General features: G+C 39.0%; 1 protein-coding gene across 1 annotated transcript in view; it reads right to left on the reverse strand.

Annotated features, from left to right (window-relative positions):
• Positions 1-82: 82 nt before the first annotated feature.
• LOC119578038 (poly(A)-specific ribonuclease PARN-like) overlaps positions 83-22,500 on the reverse strand; it is a gene marked incomplete at both ends in the record, with an annotated part of 24,709 nt that continues 2,291 nt past the window's right edge. Inside the window, 7 exon segments of the mRNA XM_037925752.1 lie at positions 83-100; positions 1,280-1,467; positions 2,051-2,253; positions 2,412-2,693; positions 7,340-7,434; positions 10,239-10,360; positions 14,819-14,905. Coding sequence (XP_037781680.1) covers positions 83-100; positions 1,280-1,467; positions 2,051-2,253; positions 2,412-2,693; positions 7,340-7,434; positions 10,239-10,360; positions 14,819-14,905 — 995 coding nt within the window.

Raw genomic sequence — 22,500 nt, forward strand, 5'->3', positions numbered from 1 at the left:
TGAAAGATTTTTTTTTTTCCAAAATAAAAAGCACAATCCCCTGTTTGCATACAGGCAATGTTTGATTTCACAACAGACTTACTTGCCCAGTTCATGCCATCTGATAGGAATAAAAGAGACTTTACAGAAGGCAACGTAAATAATTACTGCAGAAGTAAATATATCCTCTGCATCTGACATTTATCAACTTTGTAATAACCCACTGGCTCCAGGTGACACATGACCTTCGTGTTCTGAAAAAACACGAAGTCATCATGAAAAAATATGGCTGAGGGTGATGGGAATGACACGTTTCACAAAAGCTCTTGGAGGAACATTCCTATATCTTCCCAAAGTGACTAGCAGTGCAGGGTATGTGACAGAAAACTTAATAATAAATTTTAAAAAATTACACAACTATTAAAGAGTTATCTTTTGTTATCATTATTACACAGAGTTCTAGCCTACCTAGAGAAATATGTAGTCTGCTCAACAAAACCAGTTTGTTAAATCCAATTAGTTAAATAAATAACAAATGTCACCATGCTTGGAGACAGAGGACCCATGATTAATGTGTAGGAGAAAAATAAACAAGGCAAGAAATGTTTGAAAGATTGCTCATTGATCAATGCAAGGTTGAGGAGTGATGTAAATATACAGTACTTCTAATTTTCACACATATATTTGTCTTTAAATTGCTTCAATTCTAAAGATCTTTTTAGAATAAATCTAAGAGTTAAAAAGTAAAAATTACCATAAAGAGTCTACAGTTTAAAAGAAAATCTACATTAATTTTAAAGGTTTCTGAAACAATGAGTGACACCGACATAGGTCTCACAATATCTGGTTACATATGGGTTCAAAAGGCAATGGTGAACATTTTGTAAATATTTCCTACAGCTTTCCTTTGGCATAGGCATATAAATGCATATTAATTTCACTAATGTATTTACATATTTGTGTACCATTATGTACTTTTCACTGGCCATTGTATTTTGTGATATAAAATATAATTTAATGGGATCACCCCAAGCAGTGGAGGAGGATCATCAAGACAAAATCGAGTTAGGGGTTGTATCATAAAATACCTGCCTGGTAAATCTCCCATATACATTTTTTCAAACTCAGTTACATTATTGACATACATATCTAAAATATTTCTAAACAACAATTCCAGGGCCTATCTGAATATTTTTGCAAGCATTCAGCCATTAGTGTTTCAAAGAGGTTACTGGTAGAGTTATAAAGCTTTGCTATAATCATGCAAAACTGAAATTAAAATAGCATTGTCATTCCTTACCTAGCTTTTTCACCATTGTCACAAAACAGACTCCAGTCATGAATGCATCATATCCAGCATTATGTGCCTTGCCCTCTTCTTCACAACTGTGACTTGCATACCCTTCCTCTAGAGCAAAAGTTGGAGGTTCATATTTCTCACACAGATCCTTATAAAGAGATCCTAAGGCTGTGAAGGGAATATCTACACTGAAAGAAACATACAAATAGGAAACATTGATTATTCATTTTGTCATCTCCTGTTATCGATCAAACATATAATTTGACGCCTTCATTATTACTCCTTTCCTTGAATTGGCGGGTAAAACATATTTTTTACTAATGCTATAAATATTGATGGTGTTATTTTTATTTTAAATATTATAATCACTATAATGTTAAAAACATTAGTAACAGCAAAATAAGATAACAATAAATATTTTTGTAAATCAAGGAAAAGGATGAAGAGACAAGACAGGCAGTACTCGTAATTGGTTCAATGGTGACTTAGTACAGGTGTAGCCATCTATGTGTAAAAACTATTAATAAAGTAAACTCACAGTGGGCATGGCATGTACGTACATGCCATGGCCATCGGTAATGAGTTAAAGGACTTAGTTTTTAAATTTTGATAGAAAAATGTTTCTTCTTTGGCATATATGGGAAGAAATAGTAGAAAAAATTCTAATGTACAAACTTGAATTGAGAAATAAGTCTGTCATATTCTAATATCTGAGGGGCCTTAGTTTTTTTCTTTTCTTTTCTTTAATAAAATCAATTATAAATTACTAACCAAAATGGTGGATCCTTTGCTATGAGCTTTGTATCATACACTGTTGGAATAGTAGTCTTGACTAATGTCTTGAAGTTATCTAAATGTTCTGGTAAAGGATGAACTGTTTTATTGATTAAATGAAGCAAGTCCAACACAAGATTGTGTCCAACAAGCACCTTCCCACTTTCAAGGATCTTGCGGACAACCTGAGTAAAGCCAACCTGTAAAGACATATAAACTGAAACATCCCCAAGAATCTAAATTAATTTTTATTCTATCAGCAACAAATATTTATCATGTTTCCAAATTCTTAGATCAAATATACTTCACACAACAATGATTAATGTGTTACTTTCATATTCTAAAACAAATAACTAACTTGATCATTTAGTTGTTTCTCCCTTTCTTTCTGCAAGAAGTTTCTTCGATTTTGTTGAGTTTCAAATTTCCTAATTTCAACATTTCTCTCACCCTCAGTCATTACATTACGGATGAGAATATTCTGGTACTTAGATGCAATATTATTGTAAAGAATCTTCCTGAAGAAGCCTGTTAGAGTAGAGCCTGGGATGACAAGAACATCACAAGTTTCATCTGCCATGAAGCTTATCATTTTTTCTTCAGTTTCTCTCAAGAACTTTTTGGCACTTTCTTCTGCGATCTTTGGAAAGAAATATAAAACTATCAATAGATGAAAATTCTCGACATGTATATAAATTTACAAATATAGGAATAGATTACACTTTATTTATTTTATTCTAATTTCCTTCTTTTCTTTTCTTACTTTCCCTAATTCTTCCTCTCTCTCTTTCTCTCTCCCTCTCTCTTTCTCTCCCCCCAATCTCTTTTTCTCTCTCCCTCTCTATTTCTCTCTCCCCCTCTCTTTCTCTTTTTCCTTCTCTTTCACTCTCTCTTCTTCTCTCTCATTCTCTTGCTCTCTCTCATTCTCTTGCTCTCTCTCATTCTCTCGCTCTCTCTCATTCTCTCGCTCTCTCTCATTTTCGCTTTCTTATTCTTTCTCTCTCTCCCTCTCTTTCTTTCTCTCCCTCTCTCTTACTTCCTTTCTCTTGCTCTTTCTCTCTCCCCTTCTCTTTCTCTCTTATTCTCTCTTTCTCTCTTTTTCTCTCTTTCATTCTTGCTCTCTTACTCTCTCTTACTTTCTCTTTCTCTCTCCCTCTCCCTCTCTCTTTCTTTTTCTGTGAGGATGTGTGGATGAGGACGCCGTCGAGTTAGGCCTGGACGAGGAAGTCTAGACAATCCGAAGTCAAGGAGGACTTGTGCGAGACTTTCGAGGACGTGTGGACATCGAGAACTGACAGATTACACCGAAGACCAGGAGGATGAGGATGACAGGGACAAGCAGCCACAAAGATGCAAAGAAATGACCAGCCAAATTAGGTCACCCTTGAGGCAAATCAAAGGCGCCTCGAGGGCGAGGTGCGAGAAGGTGGCCGAGCAATATAGCACATACATAAGTACCAGTGGACCACGTGGCTGTGTAGCACATACATAAGTACCAGTGGACCACGTGGCTGTGTAGCACATACATAAGAACCAGTGGACCACGTGGCTGTGTAGCACATACATAAGTACCAGCGGACCACGTGGCTGTGTAGCACATACATAAGTACCAGTGGACCACGTGGCTGTGTAGCACATACATAAGAACCAGTGGACCACGTGGCTGTTTACCACGTGACTCCAAGTCCCAAATAGGAACCATTCACTCAGCAAGGGCGTAGATGACAATGTTATCTGATCTCGCTTGACCCATCAGTTCGGCCTAGCCCTCCCCCTCCAGGTAGGCTGACCTGACACGTGACCCGATTTACCTTAGACATTGTCTCGTGTTCCCATACTGTGTCAACTCTTAGTAATAAAGAGTCATGCTGTTTAACAACTATAACTACCCTCTGTTCACCATTGTACTAAGGATCATAGCCTTTTACACTCTCTCTCTCTTATTCTCTCTCTCTCTCTCTTTTTCTCTCTCTTTCTTACTCTCTCTATTACTCTCTCTCTCTTTTCTCTCTCTCCCTACTTTCTCTCTCTCTCTTACTATCTCTCTCTCTCTTACTTTCTCTCTCTCTCTCTTACTTTCTCTCTCTCTCTTACTTTCTTTCTCTCTTACCTTCTCTATCTCTCCCTCTCTCTCTCTTACTCTCTTTCTCTCTTACTCTCTCTTTCTCTTACTCTCTCTTTCTCTCTTACTCACTCTTTCTTTCTCTCTTACTCACTCTCTCTCTCTCTCTCTCTCTCTCTCTCTCTCTCTCTCTCTCTCTCTCTCTCTCTCTCTCTCTCTCTATAAGATGTGGATAATTCTATTTCTGTTACAGGATGTGGATAATTCTATTTCTATTACCAGTGGACCACGTGGCTGTTTTCCACGTGGATCCAAAGGTCCCAAATAAGAACCACCCGCTCAGCGAGGGCGGAGGTCACATTTTATATCTGACCTCGTTTGACCGGGAGTACGTAGCCAGCTACCAGCGCGCTAAGGTCAGCTCCGCCCTCTCTCCGGGCAGCTGACCGTGGCCTCCACGCGGCGCTTTTGACCCTTTAGACAAGTCGTAGCGTCGTCGTAGCGTGTGTTCACCCCTTTACGTTCACCATTCATTCATGCGTACATTCTGTCGCATATCATTATATGTTGAATTCAATGTGGTAGTTGAAATAATCGTAAATAGCTAGCATTGCTAATTTACTTCAGTTTTGTTATAGTGAACGTTAATATTCGTGTTTGTGATTCATTCTCTGTGTGAGGTCACTCTCGCCTTCCCTCTCATTAACGATAGCTGTCACTCAAACACGCATACACACACACATTCAGCTCACTCACACACACAGGATAAAAGACACTGACCCTTTTTATTGTCTTAGTGCCGGCGTAAAGATTTATCTCTTTAGCCCGCAATTTTGTCTGTCGCTGTCTGTGTACAAGTTACATCTATTTCTTATCTGTGTGACGACTATGGTTCAAATAGATCTTCGCGGATCGCCGATGTCGTTCCCTTATCTATTCTCATATCTATCAGAGATGGTTGATAGTTCAAATAGGTCTATGCGGACCGCTACTGACATCTCCCTCTTCTATTTTCTTCTTTACCTTTGTGAAAATAAAACACAAAATGAAAAAAAAAGACGAAAATAAGTTAAAAACCAACATTAAAAACCGTAAATTGTTATGAATAACCGGCTAGTGGTAATTACCACCCCATCTTCTCTGTTGCCTTTCTTTTTCTCTTATTCTGGCCCTTACGTGTATGATCTGGCTCCCCGACTTTATATTGCAGTCGGACCGACACGGCACCGAAGGAGGACCCTTAGGATGCTGCCTGCCAGACTCCCCGTACATCCAGCGAACCAGCACCTTTGCCGCAGGTATCAGTCGCCCCAGAATGCTGTGCCTGGCGGACGCCTGCAGATCCGGTCAACTCCAGGAGCTCGTAGCGCAGATATCAGCAGCCCCGAGATGCCGCCCCTGCCCCGACGCCTGTAGATCCGGATGAAGATTACGAGGACGTGTGGACGCGAGAAGGACCTGGATGAGATCTGTGAGGATGTGTGGACGAGGACGCCGCCGAGTTAGGCCTGGGCCAGGACTACGAGGAGGTCAAGACGAATCCGAAGTCAAGGAGGACCTTTGCGAGACTTTCGAGGACGTGTGAACGAGGAAGGACAGTTACACAGAGGACCAGGAGGATTAGGACGACAGGGACGAGAAGCCACGAAAAGGCACCAGGACGACGCACGAGAACAAGACGACCAGCCAAGTTAGGTCACCCTTGAAGGTGCCTCGAGGGCGAGGCGCGAGTAGGTGGCCGAGCAATATAAGATGTGGATAATTCTGTTTCTGTTACAGGATGTGGATAATTCTATTTCTATTACCAGTGGACCACGTGGCTGTTTTCCACGTGGATCCAAATGTCCCAAATAAGAACCACCCGCTCAGCGAGGGCGGAGGTCACATTTTATATCTGACCTCGTTTGACCGGGAGTTCGTGCTAAGCTACCACCGCACTAAGGTCAGCTCCGCCCTCTCTCCGGGCAGCTGACCGTGACCTCCGCGCGGCCCTATAACCCGTATAACTAAACATGTCATGTTCTTATACTTCGTGGTGTCAACTCTCAGAAATAAAGAGTCAAGCCGTTAACAAGTATAACTACCCTCTGTTCACCATTGTACTAAGGATGATAGCCTTTTATACTCTCTCTCTCTCTCTCTCTCACTCACTCACTCACTCACTCACTCACTCACTCACTCACTCACTCACTCACTCACTCACTCACTCTCACTCTCACTCTCTCTCACTCTCTTTCTCTCTCTTCTCTCTCTCTCTCTCTCTCTCTTACTCTCTTTCTCTCTCTTACTCTCTTTCTCTCTCTCTCTCTCTCTCTCTCTCTGTTACCTCTCTCTCTCTCTTCTCTCTGTTACCTCTCTCTTCTCTATGTTACTCTCTCTCTCCCTCTCTCTCTTTACCCTCTCTCTCTCTTCTCTTCTCTCTCTCCTCTTCTTTACCCTTCCTCTCTCTCTCTCTCTTACCCTCTTTCTCTCGCTCTTACCCTCTTTCTCTCGCTCTTACCCTCTTTCTCTTGCTCTTACCCTTTTTCTCTCACTCTTACTCTCTCACTCTTACTCTCTCTCTCTTTCTCTCCCTCTCTCTTTCTCTCCCTCTCTCTTTCTCTCTCTCTTTTTGGTAAGGTCGACCTAGCCCTCCACCTCCAGGCGGGATGACCCGACACGTGACCCCGCGCTCACCGCTTTACCCTTAGACATCATCTCATGTGCGTTGTACTCTTATCAATAAAGAGTGAAGCCATCAGACAAATATAACTACACCTGCAAAGCCATTTTACTAGGGCTCATAGCCTTTTACACTGTCTCTCTCTCCCTCTTACTCTTTCTCTCTTACTCTCTCTCTCTCTTTCTCTTACTCTCTCTCTTACTCTCTTTCTCTCTCTCTTACTTTCTCTTCCTCTCTCTCTCCCTCTCTCTTGCTCTCTTATTCTCTTTACTCTCTCCCCCTCTTTCTCTCTCTCTCTCTTCCCCATCTCTTTCTCTCTCTTCCCCCTCTCTTTCTCTCTCTCTCTTTCCCCATCTCTTCTCTCTCTCTCTCTCTCTCTCTCTCTCTCTCTCTCTCTCTCTCTCTCTCTCTCTCTCTCTCTAGTTTTGACTAGTTGTGTAAATATTTGGCAATGAGTGAAGAGAGCATAGAGTTTTTGCTTCCAATAAAAAATAAACACTGGAATTGTGATAATATAAAATGTGTGATATTATTTTAGTCTTTCATCATTCAGTGTGCTAACCTTGACTGGTGAAGGTATGGGTAGATCTAGGGATTGACTCCTCAACTCTGATCTCTTTTCATTTTCTTCCTTAACAGTCATGTACTGCAATCCCTCTGTGGAAAGAATAAGACAATAACAGCAATTTCTAATTTACTGATTTTAACAGTTCTGTGCAGCTGGTGAGGATGCCAACCTCATGGAATTTTAAAAACTTTCATGCACCAATATAGCTCACACTGTCAGCATATGAAGCAGTACTTGGTTATTAGGTGGTTTGTAGAGTTTGTTGGGTGATTATACACACTCAGTGGGTCAACTTTAACATTCTTGAAGGAAAATCATCACATTCAAGTTACTTGCAAGGTTCTGTATTTACAAAAAATAAGAAAAAATGTGCTAACCATCTAGAAGGGGTAACAAAAAATAGTAACTAGGAAATAGTAACTAGGACTGAGAGGGGAGGATAGGTAAGGGGGCTGTGCCTAAGACATATTGCTATTATGGTGGAATATGTACAAGTTATTTCTGTTAAAGTTATTTCTATCATATATGCATACATACATACATACATACATACTATATATAATATATATATATATATATATATATACCTATTTTTTATTAGTTTGATTGTATTATTTTGGGTCTATGTGTGTGTGTGTGTGTGTGGTGTGTGTGCGTGTGTGTGGTGTGTGTGTGTGTTGTGTGTGTGCGTGTGTGTGTGTGTGTGTGTTAGTGCGTGTGTTTGTGGCGTGTGCTTGTGCGTGTGAAGTGGTGTGCATGGTGTGCAAGTGCGTGTGCAAGTGCGTGTGCAAGTGCGTGTGCAAGTGTGTGTGCAAGTGTGTGTGTGTAAGTGCGTATGTAAATGCGCGCGCGCGCGCGCGCGGGTGTGTGTGTGTGTGTGTGTGTGTGTGTGTGTGTGTGTGTGTGTGTGTGTGTGTGTGTGTGTGTGTGTGTGTGTGTGTGTGTGTGTGTGAGTGAGTGTGTGCATGTATATATATGTATGTACATACTTTTAAAAAATATTGGTTTTTATATTAATTTCTGTTCATTATAAAATGTTCTGTTTTCATATCTGTGTTGACTAAATACTAAAACATCTATAAATTAATATCTGAGCATAATAAAATTGGGAATGCATTAATAAGAAAAAAAAAGTTAAGTATCTCTGATTCCAACCCTCCAGTGGGTCACATCACAAAATAGAATGATGCATCATAAGCCACCAGTGGGTTACACCACACAGAACTTACTATAAATCTCCTATTATTAACTCTTAGGCCGTAGCCACACCAAACATGAAGCAAAGCAAAGCAAAATGCATGGAAAACTTTGTACTGCAATAACTAATGGGACATGGCTACACCAGACTCACACTATTTCATAAGAGACCAGACAACAAAAGTTTCCTCTCTCTTTCTCTTTCGTAACCCACCATCACTGGGAAAATGTGTTCACTATTATATTGTTTTGTGCAATGTCTCTGCATTTAGATGGCTCTACAAGTGCTTAGCCACAAAGCAATCAAGTAGTAGACCTTGTGGCCTCACCTGATTTTACCATTCCTCGAGATTGCAGGATTTTTTAAATTCAACTAATGCTATCAATATTGATGCTGTTATTTTTCTTATATATATTACAAGTAGTGTTACTGACACTACTACCACAAATATAAGATACCAGAAAACATTTTTGAAAATCAAGGAAAAAGGTAAACAGGTAAATAGGTAGTACTCATAATTGGATCACTGGTGGGGGCCATTGGCATGAACTTGCAATTGGGAGGACACTATTTCCATACTCAGGATCCTTTTCCTGCCCATTTTAACTGGTGTCGTAAGTTGTATTATGGAAAATAGAATATTATGCAAAAACAAAAAATTATACAAATAGCAAAATGTTACATATTGTTATTATCATTATATTTAGAGAGATGATATGGAGTCTGTGTAAGAAAAACAGTCTATTACCATCTGGATAAAGCAGAGCAAAAGACAAATATAGACACTGAAAAATGGCAAAAAAAAAAAAAAAAAAATGCTTATGGAAAAAAGAGAAAATAATATAAATAAGGGGAGGCATCGAGTCTTGTCACAGCACACAAGTGTTCATGTGCACCTAGCCTACAAGCCACACACCCATTAGAGTGGCTGCTCAAGTAAGTCTAATGCCTGTATTTTGAGCCATGAGAGGTATCAATGCATCCAGATCCCAGGAGTTAATAGGATAAGGAAAAAGAAAAGTTTTCTAGTAAATGCACTTTTGGTACACACTTCCATGTTACTTGACAAAAAACAATATTTAAGTAACACATTTGCAGGTATGTTGTGACTTCTCAAACCTAACCTAATAGTGTTAATGCTTCTCTGGTTATCATGGCAACTCTTGCACTCACTCATACTCTCTCTCTCTCTCTCTCTCTCTCTCTCTCTCTCTCTCTCTCTCTCTCTCTCTCTCTCTCTCTCTCTCTCCCTTCCCATGCCACCCTACCCATGCAGCATTGCAGCAGATTGCAGCTCCACACATCGTTTTGCACTGGTCACATCGTGTTTGGTGTGGTTGTAGCCTTATATAGTGCATAAAGTTTTAAAATTAGTTCATGTCCAAAGGGCTCAAAACAACAACAAAAATGGCATTTTGTCTAAATAAATAAACTAAATATGATATTAAGATTCCACATGATTATGCTTCAGTACATATCAAATATGCACAAGGAGCTACAAAAATAAATTATTCCCAATGACAGTTGGGAAAAAAAAATGAACGAATGCTTAGTTCAGAACAATTATCATATCAGTAAGGTGTGTCTTCTGATAAAGGGTTTATATCACGTTCCTATATGTGCATGCTTGGTAGTAGCCCCTACTATATATAGAGAACAGAAAAAGGCCATTAAGATAAAAAACAAAAAAATTACCTTTATACAACTTGGCAAAATCAAATCCATTATTTGCCAAAAATCTGAGGCTACTGTTGTCATAAATGTAAATTTCTCCAGTCCTCCCTAAAAGGTAGAAGCAGAAAGTGGCATGGGAATACCTGAAAAAATAATCACAATTATCTTTATTTCATATTAAATTGGAATACTTCTACTTCTAATCTATATATTTTTTTACATTAGCTATATAAATTTTCCAATAAAGAAAATAAAACCATACACAAAAAAAATCATTAAAAAATGAGATGACAGGTCACAAATCCACCTGGTTTCAAGACTGCCTCACTTTCTAATAAACTTATTTTGTGTATAATTGGTTTTACTGTCATATTTAAAATAAAGGAGAGAATTTTGGTTATTCAGTGAAACTACTATGGAAATATGGCTATTCATCAAAGTTTCACTTTGTTCCTTTGACTGCAAGCTTAGGCACCCATGAGATGTTCCCTGGTCATTCCATAAATCAGTTCACTTGTCAGGGACAGTTAACGTCTCTCCACCCCTCTCTGCAGTCTGGAGAAATTTGTTTTTTTATGCTCTTTTTTGGATTTGACTTTGTTCGAAATTTGAATGGTAAGCCATCAATTCTTTCTTTTTTGTATAACAGTAAGTTGTTAATGTATTTGACTTGAAAGTCTTTCATCTCCTTTGAAGTCCTTTGGACCCAAACAACATTGTTTATCTTTTGTCAGCTGGAATGTAGGAATGAAGTAGTAAACAATACCTAGGCATTCATCAAACAAGAAAGACAAGAATGATTCCATGAATGATGATAGTTCTACAGTGAAGGAAAATGAAGGAAATACGAAAGTATAACAATGAGACCTTCAATTGGTTGCTTCTATCAGCTCCGGTGATTTGTACGAAAACTACCAGTGACAAGATAGATCAGTTAACACAATTATTGAGTAGTTTTATCCAAACCTTCACTAACTCTAATAAAGAAATCCAAAGGAAACCAAGTGCTATTCATGATTTATATTTATCAGAGGATGAAATACTCAATAATCACTTGGGTGATGACGATCCATTGCATTGTTTGGATATCATCACACCAGCCTTATCTGGTTCCACAGCTGCCATCGATCAGCAGGATGATGATTTCCAAAAGGCACTTCTTGATTTAGCCAGGTCCTTCTATGATGAAGAAAAAGGTGATCCATTATCGGTCTTATTTGGCCAATATTTTGAATCACAGCTTACGATGTCGGCCTAGTGACAAGTATGTGAAAACAACAGCTTCCAAAATAAAGTTTCCCAGTAATGTTGAAAACATGAAAGTGCACTAACCAACAGTGATATTACCAAGGCTATTAGTAATGGTGGGAAATTTTGGATGCCAGGCTGCCCATACCAAATAGTCTGATCTCCAAAACTAGTGACATTGGCAAAAAAAAAAGAGTTGCCAAACTGATCATTACTTGGCAAGTTTAAATGATTCCCTAAGACCTTTGGCTGCTGCTTTTAATTATATGAAACACATTAGGAAGGAAGTGGTTAGAATTCACATCAACGATGCTGCTTTGGCTCAATTGTGCAAGTGGGAATATGTTGGAACATATGAACTTTTCCCATTTGATGTGGCTAGGAAATGTGATGAACTGCACAAGACCAGAACATTAGGAAAGCCACACTACAAACAAAAATGAGGAATGATCAGGTCAAAAGATTTAAACCACATTACAATAGATGGCAAGTAAACAAGCCAGAAAATTATGCTAAGTCTTTTTTGGCCAGAGGTCCTCCTAAGGGAGGGGAACATTCAACAAAACCTCTAACTAAAATCTTTCCGAGTGAGCACAGATATTTTGTACCAGTGCCTTAAAAATAAAATAACAAGTTCATTAATCACAATGATCAGAAACTTCTTGACAAAACTATGCAAGGGTTCATTAAATTTAGTATAGTAGAGAAATGCTGTAGAATTGATACAGATCACGGATTTTACACTGTTTTTCCAGTCGTCAAGATTTCAAAGCTAGGGTTATATTGAATCTAAAACAGTTTAATGAATTTGTTAAATATGGTCACTTCAAAATGGATACTATTAAAGATGTACTTCAGCTGAACTCTACAAACTGTTATCTTAAGGTCATTGACTTCAGGCACGCTTACTTTTCGGTATGTGTTATACCAGAGGATCGGAAGTGGTTACGCTTTATTTGGAAGAATGATCATTATCAGTTTTCTTCTCTTCCTCAGGGTTTATCATCATCCCCTAGAATATTCACAAAATTATTGAAGCCTGCTTTAACACACTTAAGGACATTAGACATGTTGGTCTCCTGCTATATAGCTGATTGCATTTTCATTACATCATCAAAGGAGGAACTACTTTGTAATGTTGATTATGCAATGCAATTTTATTATTCATTAAGGCTGACAATTAATGTACAGGAGTTGGTATTAAAGCCACTCAAATTATAAATTTTCTTGCTATCATATTTGACTCTGCTGAGATGACTATACCATTACCCAAAGGAAAAATTCAACGCATCTGAGTTTCTGGTCACTACTGAGTAGAGAAACTATTTCCATATATGATTTGTCATCCTTTATTGGGTTAGTATTTGCAGGCATTGCAGTTCCTCAAGTTCCCATGAAATATAAATATTTGGAAATAGTAAGAAATATGGCCCTTATTAAAAGCAAAGTTGATTCCCGTCCTGAACTGGAAATTGAGAACAGATGCTTCTCAGGCAGGTTGGGGAGCTAAACCTGGTTCTATAGTAACAGGTAGTCATTGGGATTTCAAAGAACTACATCACATAAACTGGCTGGAATTGAAAACTGTACTATTTGTATTAAAATCAGGATTCAAAGATCATAAGGACATTCATATCAGACTAAGATCAGACAATATGACCACTATAGCTTGAATTGATCACTGTGGAAGCACTAAAGTATCCTTATTAACTAAATCTTCAAATAGGCAATATTCCTGGATGTGAAAATATAGAGGCTGAGTGGATGCTGGATTGCAACATTGTTGATAAATTACCAGTAAGTCTTTGAACTTTTTAGAGTTTGCATCTAGATTATTTTTCAAATAAACAATATATGCTCCTATGAAAATCAGACCCTGAATGGTACACACTAATGTTTCACCTTATCATGGTTAGAGGATTAAATTATGCTTTTTGCCATTCCTGAATTTAAGAGGGAGTATAAGAAAAGATTCATGAGGACAAGAAACAATCTTGTATTCTCCCTCTGTGCACCTTAGGTCTAGGATCCCGAAAGCACTTCAACCTTTAATCAAGAATCCAGTCTTGCTACCACAAGATTGCATCTCTCTCCCACAAGATCCAGTGCTGGATTATATTAAGACTTTATTGTTCAAATAAATATCTTACTGTCATTATACAGGAAATTGGAAATGTTAATGTTGCTTCAGTCCAGGCAACATTGTCAGACCTTACATCTATTAAACATTAGAAATATGAACATGACATGATCTAAGGTAAATTTTACAAGGAGAGTCCTTAAAATATCTAGACCAGGGAATCATCTATCACAAATAAGCTTTCAAGCCTATATACTAGAAAGTTATTTAAAGCGGACTTTAAATTCATGAGGGAAAGTAACTTCTTTGTTTTTAACAACAAAACCATTGGAAAACATTCATCAATTGACACTCTGAGATGCTGGATAAAGGATATGATGAAAGACACTGGAATTGATACGTCTATCTTTTCTGATCACTCTACCAAGTCTGCTTCATCCAGCAAGGAAGCGAGATACTTATCATTGTCAACCATTGTAAAAACAATAGGATGGTCAAGGGAAGCTACCTTTTCTACATATTATGATAAACCTGTCAGCAAGTTACAGTTTGCAGATGCTGTATTAGCAAAATGGGATTTTTTTTTGGTCATAGTCTACTACAGACAATTTTAACCTCTACATTACATGTGTTCCATGTAAAGGTTCAATAATAAATGTTTATTTTTCAAAAATCTTTGAATTGTCCTATGCAATAGTTTTTCATTTTTTATAATAGATTTGAGCAGCCACTGTGAAGCTCTAATTGGATGCCTAAGCATGCAGTCAAATGAGCAAAGTGAAAATGTAAGATTAAATGAGTACTTACCAAGTATAAAGATTAATTATAATTTCACAAGTATTTGACATCATCACTTAGGCATTAAGTTTCACAAGCCCTGTAAAGTATTTAGAGGATGCACAGTGACATTTTAATTTAGTCTGGATAGCTCAAACTATACTCTAAAGCTTGATTCATGGAATGCCCAAGGAACATCTCATTTAATACCTAAGTGATGCACTCAAATGCTTGTGAAATTATGACTAATCATCATACTTGGTAAGTACTTGTTTAATCGTATAATCATGTACCCTACCCTACATATTTTTTTTATGCAAAGACAACTATCCTTGGAAGCTTGCAAATTTTATGAACCACAATTACACTCTTCATATTTTGTTTTATTATTACTATTATTCACTAATTCATCAAAATTTCCTTGTCAACAATTATATTTTCAAACTTTGAATACAGTTCTATGTAAACTACCAGAGAGTCAGAGATAAAAACTTACATCTTCTCTTTTTGTATGAAGCGAAAGGTTGTGAGACCAAACTGTATCATTCCAAACTCCTTTGCCGCCATCCTTGCCTTAGCATACCTGGGAAATATAACAAAAATCTAATCATAAAAAAAAAATGGAACTTACAACCCTCTTTCTCTATATTCCTTTCTGAGCCTTCTACCTTTCCTCTTTGACTCTCTCTCCTTCCCTGATCTCTCCCTCTCTGCCTCCTTCCCCCTGCTTGTTTCTTCCTTCCTTCCTCTCTCTGAGACTTTCTCAACTCTCCCTTTCTCTCTTTCTGTCTACCCTTCCTTCCTTCCTATTGTCCTCCTTCCCTCTTTCCCTCCTTCCTCCCTTCCTTTCTTCCACCACACTCCACCATTCCACCACACTCCACCATTCTGCCACACTCCACCATTCCACCACACTCCATCATTCCACCACACTCCACCAACTCCACCATTCCACCACACTCCACCATTCCACCACACTCCACCATTCCACCATTCCACCACACTCCACCATTCCACCACACTCCACCAATTCCACCATTCCACCACATTCCACCATTCCACCACACTCCACCATTCCACCACACTCCACCATTCCACCACACTCCACCATTCCACCATTCCACCACACTCCACCATTCCACCACACTCCACCAATTCCACCACACTCCACCATTCCACCACACTCCCACCATTCCACCACACTCCACCATTCCCCAACTCACATTCCACCACACTCCACCATTCCACCACACTCCACCCAATTCCACCACACTCCACCAATTCCACCACTCCACCATTCCACCCACTCCCATTCCACCACTACATCCACCATTCCACCTCCACCCCATTCCACCACACTCCACCATTCCACCACATCTCCATCATTCCACCACCTCACTTCCACCAACTTCCACCATACCACATCCATCCATTCCCACACTCCCATCCCCACACTCCACCATTCCACCACAACTCCACCATTCCACCACACTCCACCAATTCCCCACACTCCACCTTCCCACATTCCACCATTCCAACACATCCACATCCACCATTCCACCACACTCCACCATTCCACCATCCACCACTCACCATTCACCACACTCCACCATTCCACCCACTCACCATTCCACCACACTCCACCATTCCACCACACTCCACCATTCCACCACACTCCACCATTCCACCACACTCCACCATTCCACCACACTCCACCAATTCCACCACACTCCACCAATTCCACCACACTCCACCATTCCACCATTCCACCACACTCCACCATTCCACCATTCCACCACACTCCACCAATTCCACCATTCCACCCACTCCACCTTCCACCATTCCACCACACTCCATCATTCCACCACACTCCACCATTCCACCACACTCCACCATTCCACCACACTCCACCATTCCACCACACTCCACCAATTCCACCATTCCACCACACTCCACCATTCCACCACACTCCACCATTCTACCACAATCCATCATCCTACCATTCCACCACACTCCACCATTCCACCCCACACTCCACCATTCTACCAATCCATCATCCCACCATTCCACCCACACCTCCACTCCCCCATTCCACCACACTCCACCATTCCACCACACTCCACCATTCTACCACAATCCATCATCCTACCATTCCACCACACTCCACCATTCCACCACACTCCACCATTCCACCACACTCCACCATTCCACCACACTCCACCATTCTACCACACTCCACCATTCCACCACACTCCACCATTCCACCACACTCCACCATTCCACCATACTCCACCATTCCACCACACTCCACCATTCCACCACACTCCACCATTCCACCACACTCCACCATTCCACCACACTCCACCATTCTACCACAATCCATCATCCCACCATTCCACCACACTCCACCATTCTACCAGTCTTTGGTTGGCATGGTAGTTGTTCATTTACTCGCCCAGGTTGGGGGGGGGGGGGAATATATATATATATGTATATATATATGTATATATATATATATATATATATATATATATATATATATATATATATAATTTTCTAAAAGTTAATAACAAAAAAAATTATAAACAAATAAGGAAAAAAATATATATCCTTAATAGAGTCCAACTTTTTTAGCTACGTAAAAAGTGATGTTTCTTGATATCAACAAATTAAAAATGTGTTTATTAAACAAATATAGCATATCATTAAGACATAAAAAGTTACTTCATCATTATTATACAATGATGATTTTTTTTCACAAAAATTAATATTCAATTTTAGATATTACAATTTTTCAACAAAAATCAGCATGCCATTCTTGCAGGCACTATTTCAAGAGTCTATATTTCACAATTGATTTTACTTCTTCACTTCTTGAATACATACATCAATATCAGTAAAAATTTATCACTAAAAATAAAATACAGTAGTTATTTCTTTTTAACTTGACATTTTATGATAGTAACTCTGCTGAATTGTATAGTATTGTAACTGTTATAAGATCTGTTACATAGGTAACAAGAATAACAATAACAGATAAATTACTATAATACTAAACAGAAAATAAATACTAATAAAAAAAAAGCAGAAAACTACTATACTTTACAAACCCTGCTTCTTGATGATTTGCCTTTTAGTAACTTCAGTAGTTTTTCCATGTCTTTTCATATTTTTGTACGGACATGTCTTAGGGCAAAGAAAAATTCTCTCACCTGAACACAACCTTGCTAGTAAGCAATGACTACAGATTTCCATGTATTTTTTTTGTGTGAATTTTGTTATATACATATGGTTCCACTTGAGCACAGCCAGTAGGCCCTAGTGAAAATGTGTTTTTCTTTCTAATACTATTGATATTGATACTGTTATTATTCTTACTGATATCATAATTATTAAATTGTTATTAAAATATTAATAACATTAAAGACAATAAAATAATACAAAAGAAACTTTCCAAAAATCAAGGAAACGGTTAAACAGATGAGCTAGATAGGACTAATAACTGACTGATTGGTGATTAGGCACTTGTAGAGTCATTTATGTGTAAATAAAATAAACTTATATTACAAATGGGCATGGCATGTATTCTTGCGATCAATGCCAATTGGGTTAATTCTACCATAGAGGAGCAAGTTCAATTGTAACAAAACCATAAAAACTTTTCTGTTTCATTAGTTTCCATTATTTGGTTGGCGAGAATGTTTCTGGAAGTTTGGGTGACATCAATGATTTTAGGTTCTCCAAATGAAAAAACAAGAAAAGTGGATAAAATGGACTGATTTCTTAATTTATGCTTGGTATAGTTACTGATATATCATATATTTCGTTTATCACATGTTCTGAAAAATAGTGATCTATGAGGCCTCTGTGTATACATTCACCTTCCATGTCACAGCAGCTGAGAAGGCCTCAGAGAGTATCACCAGGTCAACACATGGTCCATATCTGCCATAAAAGCTGACTTGTCAAACAAGTGTATATACAATGAGTCATGTCATAGGACCCACTCTTATTCCTACACTACATAAGGAACAGATGATGTTTTTTTTTATATGATTGGTGAACTGTGAGATAGTGAGATCACAACCTAGCTAATGTTTTACATATTGAGTTGACTGTTACTTGATGTTTTGGCCTATGCTTGCTTGAAATGTTCAAGAGGAACCTTTGTGACATCTAGTTGCCCAGATCATTCTGGAAACGGATCATTAACCTGATAGTATGTCTGTCCAAACAACAAATTATGAGATGTACAAAGGAACTTCTATGTAGATGACCTCTTGATGTCTATCGAGAACAAGCTACATGCCATTCACCATGCACAACAGTTGAAGGGTCTCCTAAAACTCAGTGGCTTCCACCTATATAGTGGATGTCAAATTCAAGAGATGTTATTGCTGTAGTCCAACAAAAGGACAGGAGTCTTCCTGTTTATGATACTGACCTAGCAAGGCTGGAACTACTAACTGATGGGACATTAGCAGTCCTGTGGAACCTAGTGAGTGATATGCTTCAAGACAGGGTGACCATGTCAAACGAGCCAATCTCAAAAAGATAAGCATTATGGGCTCAGTCTATAACTCACTCAACTTAGCCCCATTCACAGTAAGAGTGAAAATAACCTTCCAAGAGGAAGTGAGACATCAATGAGAATGAAATGAAGAAGTTGGTGCAAGTAAGTAAGTTGTAAGTTATTACCACCTGGGTAATGCTCAGCTGGGCAATCATGATTACAGTTTAATAATGACATGTACAGTAGTCTGTAACACGTAGTTGTACAAGGTAAAATATAAATGTAAATCATACTCATACAAAAATTAATTTCTATATGCTTGCCAGTGTTTGAATCACTGTTATTCATAGGGAGTATCACAATAGTTAATTTAGGGTATAGTACAGTATCTTCAATGTATCAGTGAATGAATTTCACAAGTGCAAAGAACGGTGAAAAATGAAGCATGCCCAAAGTTATCAAATGATGTTGTGCCATGGTCTTAGAAAAATCTGAAAATGTGAAGCTACATCACCTCCATGACAAATCCATGAATGCTATGCAGCCATTTCTTACTTAAGGATACAAGGTTTATTGGGTATGACTCACTGTAGTCTCACCTTGTCACCAACAAGACTGGCTCCTATAAAGACAACCTCCATTTCTAAACTGGAGTTGTCAGTAGCAGTCTTGGCACTCACATCAGATGTAAAATTACGGATGAAGCTCTCTTTGCTTGTTGGCAATTCTGTGTTCTGGACTGAAAGCACTAATGTCATACAGTATATCTTGAGCACCTCCCATCAATTCTACAGACTTAACAAGAATCATGTGAACATTATCCACAGAAATTCATCTCCTCAACAATGGACAGCTCAATGTAGCCGATGCTGCTTCCAGAGGTCTGTAAGCTATGGAGTTAATGCAAAGAAAAAAAATAGAAAGGAGCAGAATTTCTCCTCTTAACTGAAGTCTTCTGACCCTCTTCAGCAGAACTTCCTACAGTTTCCAAGTGGTGATCCTGAAGTTAACAATACAACTATAATCTTTGCAGTTGGGATGAGGAAAATAGTACCTGGTACAAGTTGCAACATATTATGGCCTGGCTATGCAGATTCTGTTCAGTGTGCAAAGGTGTCCATAAAGACACTTTTGCACAGTGTAACTGAGATTCAAGTGGCAAGAATTATCATCTGACAGGTGCAAAGAACTTGCTTTGCTGAAAAATTGGACATAATGGAAAAAGGGAAAAGCTTGAAGGAAAGTTGCCTTTATCACCCAAGACGAGTATTTAATTGGATATAACCTGCAAGTGTATTGAATTACAGGTTTCATTATTATTGAGTATGTGAGAACTACATGGTGGCATCAAGCATCCCATCCCCACTGACAATCATAGCCATTCTTTGGCAGCCACACTTGGGATGTGCATTCTCACAATGTACAGGCCAGAAATTTGATTGATCCAGCAATCACTATTTTCAGCTGTTAGCTTAGTGCATACTCTCCATCTGTATTTTCAGCTGTGACTTTTATATTCTTAAATATTTCATCTGGGTGTTCACAACAAATCTGCAAGTATTTTGACCATGAATGACTAATAACAAAAATGGTGCAAAAGGTGCACTTACTGAGGATTGGAAAATTATAGGGGACGCAGCAGATCAAGAAGAGAGACTAATGGAGTACATGTAGCTTGGAATCAACACATGTGGATCTCAAGGTTGGTGTAAAGCATAAAAGAAAGAGAGAACATTGTAGAATATGGTATAATGGGTAACTAAAGTAGCAAATGTTTATATGTACATAACGGTGTTACTTACTTGATACTTATTTGGTTACTTTGTGTAAGTTTCAGGAGGAGCTCTATGAGTGGCTCATGCTAAGGCCATCATGGGGAACTACCTTCAAGCACTGGTGTACTGTATTGCACACACAAAAAAATATATGGAATAACCCACCTTGTATTTATACAGTTCTTTACAATAGACAATTTCCTATCCATTTTCCTTTTTTCCCTTTCCTTTTTCACTTTTTCTCTTTTTGATCCAGAGTCAAATGAGCAGATGCAGAAAGTTTTGGTTGACTGAGGATGCTAAATAAGTCTCTCCAATACGTAAACTATTGTAATCTGACAACTCATATTTACTTCATCCAAGAAATAACCAGCACAAGAGATAATATGTGAATCTGTTTCATTGTGTTCCTTTACTGCAACAATGAAAGGAATGTTGCAAGTATTTTTATTTTTATTTTACTAAACAGTAGGTCTAGTCATTTCTTTTCTACTTTTGTTGTCTTCAGTATAAATTTATCAATTTTTTGTACCAAAGAAGAACATGAGTCATCAGAACCACTTGCCAGCAGTCCTGGTGGAAAAGATGTACTTGAGGATGTACCTCCTTTTCTTAGTCCTCCAGGGAATTTTTGAGTAAATTGAAAGTATGTCAGGTCTTATTACTTTTGAAGTAATATTTTGTTTACAGTATCCACATTTCTCTTTCTTGCTTCCCTGTTCATCTACAGTTTCCCCAGAATCAATTCACTCCATGGCTATAAATCCATTTTTACTTGTCACAATAAATTGCAGTGTGTTCTGTAACAGTGAAGTGACCTTCCACTGACAACTCTCCAAGAAACACTGCTTAATTTTCCTATCCAAGGTGGAATACTGTTACAAGGTCTTACCCACAAAATAAATGTCTCTTAAAACTCAGTAGCCTGGATATCACCTTTGGCACATGTCCTAACAAGGAAATATGCATACTTGTCCAATGTAGTATTCAAGCAACAATTGTACATAATTGAAGCCCTCACATGGTTTTGGCGAGCCGAAACCCAGTTCAGGCTCAAGAATATAATTGAGACAACTACCAAAGCAGACCATGTAGCTGTCTTGCCCAAGGAGGTTTTCCACCGGTTAGCCTCTTGGTTAGACAGCCAGCCGGAAGACAATGAATACGACAGGCAGAAGCAGGAGCTGTTGCAGGAGTTTTTGCTTTCTCTGTCTGAGAGGGCGCAACAAATCTTCAACATCCCCAACACACCACTTGGAGATCGTATCTCCAAAACAAGTTTGGCAAGAAATCACCAGCCTATGCTGCCTCCCCACCAAAGATACACAAGGTAAGTTCCAGGAAGTAGATCTTAAAAGAGATTTGGCTTTGCTCTCTCCCCAGCAACATCAGGGAGAAACTCCACGACTCAGACGAGACAGCTATTGATGTTCTCCTCACCAGAACTAGCGCACTGATGGAAGCATATCGGCAAGCCCACCCTCAACCAACAGCTCCCGCTTTCCCGCCGACTAGTACCAACATCAACACAGCAACTGCCCGAGGGTCCAATACCATCCAGAGGCCTTTCACCCCATTCCTGGCTGCAGATGGCATTTGCTCCTACCACAAGCAGTACGGGAGCGCAGCCTATAATTGTCTCAACGGATGTGGGTGGAGGCCACGAGAGCATCCAAAATAACGTGGAAGGTGGGCGCTAAGCAATGCGGCCACAACCACGATCAACACAGTAGACTGGCACCACACCGGTTTCACATCCAAGACAAAAGAACCGGAAAGCATTTTCACGTCGATACCAGAGACTTCCTCTCCATTTTCCCAGTTATGCAGTCCAACAGATGAGCGGCCAACAACAACCCGCTGAGGGTTGTCGCTGCTAATGGAACTCCA

The sequence above is a fragment of the Penaeus monodon genome, chromosome 10 (assembly GCF_015228065.2).
Source record: "Penaeus monodon isolate SGIC_2016 chromosome 10, NSTDA_Pmon_1, whole genome shotgun sequence".
NCBI lineage: Eukaryota > Metazoa > Arthropoda > Malacostraca > Decapoda > Penaeidae > Penaeus > Penaeus monodon.